Source organism: Cyphellophora attinorum (genome assembly GCF_001299255.1).
Source record: "Cyphellophora attinorum strain CBS 131958 chromosome Unknown Contig75, whole genome shotgun sequence".
NCBI classification, from domain to species: Eukaryota; Fungi; Ascomycota; class Eurotiomycetes; order Chaetothyriales; family Cyphellophoraceae; genus Cyphellophora; species Cyphellophora attinorum.
The window spans coordinates 1-7792 of record NW_017253303.1 but is presented as its reverse complement, the minus strand read 5'-3'; the positions used below and the strand labels follow the sequence as shown (position 1 = coordinate 7792).

The 7792-nt window shown below is 56.5% G+C and overlaps 4 protein-coding genes across 4 annotated transcripts; 2 read left to right on the top strand and 2 right to left on the bottom strand.

Moving 5' to 3' along the window:
* Positions 1-17: 17 nt before the first annotated feature.
* On the bottom strand, positions 18-492 carry AB675_4842 (Pyruvate carboxylase; the record flags this gene model as incomplete). Its single annotated transcript, XM_018145005.1, has 1 exon — positions 18-492. A coding segment is annotated over one exon (475 nt), but the record flags the coding sequence as incomplete, so codon positions are not given.
* A 481-nt stretch (positions 493-973) lies between these two features.
* Positions 974-3235, top strand: AB675_4841 (Propionyl-CoA carboxylase beta chain; the record flags this gene model as incomplete). The annotated part of the gene is made up of 1 exon (XM_018145004.1): positions 974-3235. One exon carries the CDS (start codon positions 974-976, stop codon positions 3233-3235), a length of 2262 nt encoding a protein of 753 aa, XP_017994240.1.
* A 361-nt stretch (positions 3236-3596) lies between these two features.
* AB675_4840 ([3-methyl-2-oxobutanoate dehydrogenase [lipoamide]] kinase, mitochondrial) lies at positions 3597-4966 on the bottom strand (the record flags this gene model as incomplete). Its single annotated transcript, XM_018145003.1, has 3 exons — positions 3597-4758; positions 4807-4883; positions 4943-4966. 3 exons carry the CDS (start codon positions 4964-4966, stop codon positions 3597-3599), a joined length of 1263 nt encoding a protein of 420 aa, XP_017994241.1.
* A 435-nt stretch (positions 4967-5401) lies between these two features.
* On the top strand, positions 5402-7513 carry AB675_4839 (uncharacterized protein; the record flags this gene model as incomplete). The annotated part of the gene is made up of 2 exons (XM_018145001.1): positions 5402-5704; positions 5756-7513. 2 exons carry the CDS (start codon positions 5402-5404, stop codon positions 7511-7513), a joined length of 2061 nt encoding a protein of 686 aa, XP_017994242.1.
* Between the last annotated feature and the right edge of the window lie 279 nt (positions 7514-7792).

Below are 7792 nucleotides of genomic sequence, written 5' to 3'. Positions count from 1 at the left end.
TCACCATGATCGGATACTCCACCTTCCGCGCAAAATCGGCCACGGCACGCTCATCCCCGGTCGCTGCACCATCGCTTTCAAAACAGGCACGCCGCACTCCATAGCAAGCTGCTTCGCCCGCAACTTATCCCCCGTCTGCTCCAGCACCTCCCACCCGGGCCCAACAACCATACATCCGGCCTCCTCCCACATCCGCCGGCTGAACGCGGCGGACTCGCTGAGGAAGCCGTACCCAGGATGCACAGCATCGATCTTGTGCTCTTTCACGAGTTCCACCAGGTGGTCGATGTCCATGTACTGTGCTGCGGAAGACAGTTTGAGGGCATGGTCGGGCCGGCCGAGGGAGACGTGTGTGCTGTCCGTATCGGTGTAGAGGGCATATGTTGTAGGTTGCGGATCGGGGAGTTCGTGGACGGCTTGGAGGATGCGGATCGCGATTTCGCCGCGGTTGGCGATTAGAAGGTTGTTTATGGGACGTTGAGGGGGCGGCATAGTTGTCGTGGTAGTAGTAGTATGGGTGGGCGGACAGTGGTAGGTGCTCTATTGCTTAGTTTGAAACCCTTCGTGGGTAGTCTATCTGGCTGGCTATGGTCACGAAGGCATTGCTCTGTTACATATGTACATGTAGGTACCTGCAGCCAGCCATCTCATCCTCGGTGTCGGTGCACCGTGAGCGACGTACTTCCCCACGATTTCGCGGTAAGCTTGATTGCCCGCGTGCCTCGGTTCATTTTTATGTGGGGAAATATACGAGCCATTGGGGAAAGTACCAACGCCTCTCGAAGGACCTCGCTTGTCTTCACAACGCACACGTTGCCATGCTTGTGCTACCAATCAGATACAGCAGACGCAAGGTAGTATCGACCAGGACTAAGACTCTGGACTCAGCCTCACAGCAGATTCTCTCGAGCCAGGAAAGCCAGAACCCACGGCAAGAACTTCTTCCAAGCCGCCCCCGTTGAGGACGAACAGTATGAGCTCGAAGTATCCGAAAGGCAAGAGCGACCCGGTATACAGCCAGGAGCGACCGGCGTCCCCACCAGCATCTGGTCCAGATGGGGGAGCATCCTCCGACCAGACCACCAGCAAAGACGATCCTGTCTATTCACAATCTGGAAACAGGTCTGATGTTAGCGACCCTGTCTACGGCCAGCAGCAGCCAGGACCAAGTACCTCAGACGGTCCACGCCGTGAGAATGCTTCAGGAGGGCCGGATGCCAGGACAGATCCGGTCTACTCGCAGAATGCAGAAAGCTCGGATACTAAGGCCAGTGGAACGGCTGATCCCGTCTACGGACAACCTCAACCACGCTTGTCGCCGTCAGGTGGCCCTCAGCCCAAGCAAGCACAGGGATCGCCTTCTCGCTCAGAGGACCCAGTCTACTCCCAAACAGCCGCCTCTCGCCTGTCCCAACTCACCTCCCAGATAGCACCTACCCCCTCCGAAAGCGCTGCGGCCACTTTAGCCAGCTCGCCTAACACAAAAAAGTCCCGAAAGGCCAAGTCATCGTCCTCGGACCCGGCGTCAACCCTCCCCGCCGACTATTCCGATATCCTCTCCCACGCCTCCACCATGCACACCACCTCCTGGACCCCCGACCTCGAATCCCGCGGCTACCAACGCCAGCTCGCCGCCGGCAAGCTCTGGGCGCGCGACCGCATAAAACAAATCCTCGACCCCTCAACCTGGACCGAGATTGGTTCCCTGACCGGCAGCGCAACATGGCGGCGCGACCCCACCAACCCACAACTCGAATCCGTCGAATCCTTCGTCCCAACCAACAACCCCCAGGGCTTCGGCCAAGTCACCTGCCCCATCTCCGGAGTCAAGCACAGGATCTACCTCACAGCCGACGACTTCTCGATCCGCGGCGGCCACGCCGACGGCGGCAACACGCTCAAGACCGTCTACGGGGAGAAACTCGCTCTGAAACTGAAAACACCAGTCGTGAAACTCTGCGACGGCTCCTCCGGCGGCGGCTCCGTCACAACCATCGCGCAACTAGGGTACAGCTACCTCCCCGACAACAAGATCCTCTGGCCCGCAGCACTACAGATGAACGAGGGCATTCCTAACATCGGCGCCATCGTCGGCCCCGCTATCGGATTGGGCTTCGCGCGGGTCGTGGCGACGCATTTCAGCGTCATGGCGGGCGATATTGGGAGTGCGTTCAACGCGGGGCCAAAGGTGGTTGAGGGGGCGACGTTTGAGGAGGATCTGACGTTTCAGCAGCTCGGTGGGCCGGAGGTGCATTGTCGCAATGGGACGATCGATAACGTGGCGCGGGATGAGGCGGATGTGTTTAGGCAGATAAGGACGGTGTTGGGATTCTTGCCGGATTGTGGGGCGTTGCAGGCGCCGCCTTGTATACCGCCGTCTGATGACGTTCAAAGGGAGGATATTGCATTGCGGAGTATTATCCCGCGGCGGAAAGGGAGGGGGTATAATCCATGGGCGATCATTGAGTCTGTGGTCGACAGGGGCAGCTGGTTCGAGGTTGGTGCGCTGTGGGGTAGGACGGCGATAGTTGGCCTCGCACGCATGGGTGGGAAGCCAGTGGGTGTGATGACACTGAACTGTGAGGTCAACTCTGGTGCCTTGGATCACGGAGGGAGTCAGAAGATGATGAAGCATTTGAAGTTCTGCGACGTGTTCAATTTGCCGATTGTACAATTCGTGGATTGTCGTAAGTCCAAACCCTCTCTCTCCCCGTCCAATGATGATTTTGCTGACGCATTCTTTGCAGCCGGCTACGCGATAGGCACAGCAGCCGAGCGCGCCGCGACGATGAAATGGGGCGTCGAGCTGGCCAAAGCGTATTACAGCACCACCACTCCCATCTTCTCGGTCGTCACCCGACGGTCATACGGCGTCGCAGGCGGCGTCATGACAGACTCGCGAGATCCGATCTTCCGCGTCGCCTGGCCGTCTGCCAACTGGGGCTCACTGCCTCTCGACGGCGGCATCGAGGTCGGCCACCGCCACGAGCTGAAGCTCATTCGAGAGAAAGAGGGCGAGGCGGGATGGAAGCGGAGGTACAAGGAGTTGGAAGACGAGTATGTGAGGCTGATGAATCCAGTAAGGGCGATCAATGCGTTCAATGTGGAAGAGATCATTGATCCGAAGGACACGCGGAAGATTGCGTGTAAGTGGGTGGTGGATATGTATGGAGTGGTCATGCAGGAGCGGTTGAGAGATCGGTCGACGCGGAAGATCGTGCCTGTGTTCTCGTAGCGAGAATATATCGGCATGTCGGGCATTTGCACAGTCCGCTTATCCTGTCCTGACTGCCTTCGTATAAGCTAAACGCCTGGCACTTCTCCGAATGAGCGCAGAAGCCTCATGCTCGTGCTTCGGCAGCCTATCGGAGAGACGAAAGCTTTTTGCACCTAGGCAGAATGTGCGCTTCACATGATAGCGTCGAGCTGAATTGTCGGCCCGGATGAAACTGGTGGTGGTGGTGATGCACACAGTCCATCAACGAAATGTGCTCAGAGATGCCGGGCGGAGGCATGACTGCCACTTTGCGGGCGGCATATGTGCGGAGAAGTCGTCCGCCAATGGATCGACCGTTTTGTAAGCACTCACGTAGCCTTCATTTGACTTTGCCCACCCCAGACAGCGACAGATATACGTCCGTGCCAAATCCATGCATACTTTGTACAGCGATGCCACCACCGAAGTACTCAGCATATGCACGACTTAGCGGCAGACCGTAGCCTAATCCAGCAATGGTACTTTGATCACTGCCACTCTCCGAAAGGGCGTTCAAGCCATCACTGTTACCGTTGTCGACTGACGCCGCATCTTCGTTGCTGAACGTGGTGAAGCTGTAGTTCCAAATATTCGGTAGTGTCTCCGGGGAGATCCCTCCTCCTCGATCGCGAATGCGCAAAGTAATGGAAGGAGCAACGTGATTCAGTGGCTCAACGATGTCCGGATCTGCACAATACTCCTCTAGTCCTGAGAGGGAGTAGTCGTAGGATTTCTCGTGCGACAGCTGAAGTTGCCTCAGAGACTCTAGCTTGGTGCTCGTTGATGGCACATCTGGTGCAGCTGCAATTGTGACCTCTATGGGATGCTTCTCATTCCCAGACTCGATGGTTGCTCGGAAGGCGTTCTTGAGCAGCTCTGTAATGATGTACTCAAGATGCATAGGAATGTGAGCGAACTCGGCGTCTGGGTCGCCATTGATGATCAACGACGGACGCACGCCGTACTTGAGTTCACAAATCTCGCCGACGAAGTTCTGGCACGAGAGTACAATGTCGGCCGGCTTCAAAGCTGTGTCGATGACGCCAATATGGGAGTCGTCGCATTGCTCTTCCGGATGGTCTGTAGACGCTACGTGAAGTGCCAGATGCTGCTCCGCGACAAGTCGAGTGCCAATCCGAGCTCGGAGATGTTGATCCAGAAAGCGAGTGACCTCCACCGGGTCGACGTACTTGCGGCACTGCAAGAAGCCTTTGGCTAACACAGGTATGGTATTCGAATGAGTCCTGACCAGATCGGCCATCAGCTCCGTGAACTTGTACTCATCCTCAATGGTGGTGATCTCACGTGAGTAGAACGGCTCGAGAGTGGACAGAGAGTGCAAATAGTTGTTGTATATCTTGTTCACGGATGGATTCGAGACAACGATAAAGGGGAGATTGCGGAGAGCAGTGATTCGGTGTGCAAGTCGGGCGGGTAATAGAGACAGCGTGAAGTTCGCAGACGCGATCAGTGCCTCTTCTGACAACGGCGGCTTGCCATGTCTGCGCATTCGTCAGTGGGCCAGATCGACTGGGAGGGCACGTGCGTACTTGACCAGATCAGCCAGGGTCAGAGGCCGCCTGGGCCTCGCCGCCAGCTTGTTGATCTCGCTGTCTGGCACAGACGCCTGGGACGGTGGATGACTTGGGAGCCATTGCTTTACACCAGATGCGACCGCAGCAGCACCTTGTGCTCCTCGTCCAACGCCATGATGGAATGCTCTCACTTGTGATCGAGCCACAAATGATCGCAGCATATCTCGTCGTGATCCATACGGACGTCCGGGAGAGGTCGACTACCGTTACAGAGTCCTCCGTCGGACGAAAGGTGAGGATGTCTGTCACGAATGCTCGGCGCGTGTCATAGCAGATCAGAAGCGAGGTCGAGTTGGAGGTGGGGTTGCTAGATCGCTACAGATGCCCATGAAGACATCTTGCATCCTTTCACTCTTGAGCTCTGCCGCTTGCCGTACTTTCTCAACTTCAATGTCGCCAAGTCATGGCTGAACAATGCCACACGTCCTTCAGACACTCGATTGTATGGGAATGTTGCCGTCGCAGAATACCGAGAGGTCGCAGACCATATTGCCCTCCAGTTTCCGCAGGGCTGACGCGCCTTGAGAGCAAATGAGACGCCAATACCGCTATGGACTCACCCTTGACCCAACAACTTCGGCCAGACTCGTTCGAGCCGAAGATAGTCCAGCTCTATCTACATCTCTTCAATATCCTTCCCAACGATGACAGTGAAGAAGAACGAATACCTTCCGAAGGCTTCTGGAGGGAGTTCTTTCTGCTCAAGCCGGACAAACAACGCCTCTACGATCTGCTGGATCCCTTCACAGCCAACGAGACTCTCCATTGCCAAGCCCAGACCCAAGCCTTCTTCAGACGGTGCATACAGGAAGCACGTTCGGATCGATTCCCGCAGAACGAAAATGCTCTCGAAGTAGGTTGACACATCCGCCAAAAGTCGGCCCCACATACCAACACTGAAAAGAACCTGGCAGGATTTCTCAGCGCCATCTTCACCAAACGATATGTGAACCCCAGCACCGACATCATTGATGTTCTTGGTGGGCTTGACGACATCGACAAGCTGGTCTCTGACTTTGTCAATACGCTTGAGGGCATTGTCAGATCTTCTCCCAACCTCGATCTACGTTCGAAAGCTGTCACTTCTTCAATGGTCATGGTCGCTGGAGCATTCCAGACCAGCCTCGTCAGCTACTTTACGCATCGAGACCTTTTCCCAGCTCTGATGAGATATGTACACGACGTCCCAGACCAGGCCTACCAGTCGTTCATTCTGCTCGGAAGTCTGGCAAGCTACAACAAGTTCGAGCAGCAGAACGTTTACGTGAATCGACTCGAAGATTTTGTTGATGAGTCAACTCTACGACTTCTCGTAGACTCTTTCGGCGAGACATGTCGCAAGATCCGAGACGAGTACACGGCAATCCAAGACGATGCCGCTCCCGCTATTACGTTGTCGTCAGCCCTCAGCTTGGTAGGCCTGCGCTCGTTATCACCAGACGCTCGGAAGCCCCCGCCACCGAGCGAAGAAGAAGCCAAGCAGCTCTTCAACGCTCTACCTTCACCACTGGCCGCGAGCTTACTACCAGCCTACACATTCGTTGGCGCAAACAAAATCTTCGCGTCAGCTCTCCTCGCTGCCCCTTCTGGCCCGACAACACACGAAACGCCCCTCGCATCATTTCTCAGCAGCACTTCATACCTATGCCACCACGCACACCGCTCCTCGCGCGCCTCCATCTACGCAATCCTCTCGCTGTTGACTGTCCGCCTCCTCCTCGAGGATACTCTCACTGCTAAACCAATCTGCCATGCAACCTCCCACGCCGTCACCTCAGTCCGCCTCGCTCGTCAGCGCGCCCCTTTCCTCCCAACCACTGCCATAACCTCATCTTCGAGGGCCCCAGCAGCCATCATCCTCGACATCGCAACCGACACCCTAAGCCACAACCTTCGCCGCCGTCTGGACATTCCCCTCTACAGCCTGGCCCTCGCCCTCATTCTGCGCGTCCTCACCACCCTCGCCCCACCCTCGGGACCCAGTACGCGCCTGGCATACCACTGGCCACACCTCTGGTCCTCTCTCCTCGCACTCATGAAATTTGTAACAGTCTATGCTCCCGACCTACAATCCCTCCGCGGCGGCATCACTGAAGAAGTCATCACTCCCGTCGCCGAGATCCTCGCGTTCAGCTTAACCCGTGGCGACGTTTTCCTGCCTGGCGAAGCCGACTTTGACGATTTGTTCTACAAGTTGGTTGAGGGGTACGAAATCCTGCAGAAATTCAGGGATGCGTGGAGTCCCATACCTGCAGCGAAGAACAAAGAGAAAGCAGCGCCGTCCAGAATTCAAACTTCCGGAGCAGCAAGCAGGAGCAGCAAGCTCGCACGCTCAACAGACGCCCTTCTCGCCGTAGCAGGGCACTACCACGACTTGCTTAGCAGCAAGTCCCGAAAACACCAGTCTGCAGCCGAGGTCAAGCGAGTGATCAAAGAAGAAGGGTACGAGGGCGTCGACTCAGTGACAGGAGGGAACTTGACTGTGGTCACCACGCCGGGTGCTTCAAGGTCAGCGACTCCTACTCCCGGGACAGCAGGTGGGCTGGAAGAAGGAGGAGGCTTCGGCCAGTGGCGACCCTGGCGCGAAGTCGAGCACAAAGGCGAAGTCAAACGCCTCGTCAGGGGCGCAATGGAGGACGTCAGGATCTTGGGCCTGCGATAAGTCCTTTCCTTCGCAGTAACGAATCCGACCGACCTTCTGCTACATATACGACGAACAGGATAATATGCTTCCGCTGTCGTACACCAACATTCCGAAGACTGCATCCCACACCACCATGCACTGGCCACTGACTCCTTCCCACCACCTCCCAGTATTCGCCTGCGGTGCAAGGTTCGCTTTGCTCACTTCCCGCTGTTCTGCTCACTTCGCTTGCCATTTAGGCAGCGCCGCAGGCGCTCCCTATGGAGTGCTCGCTACGCTCGCCTTTGCCCTGAGCCA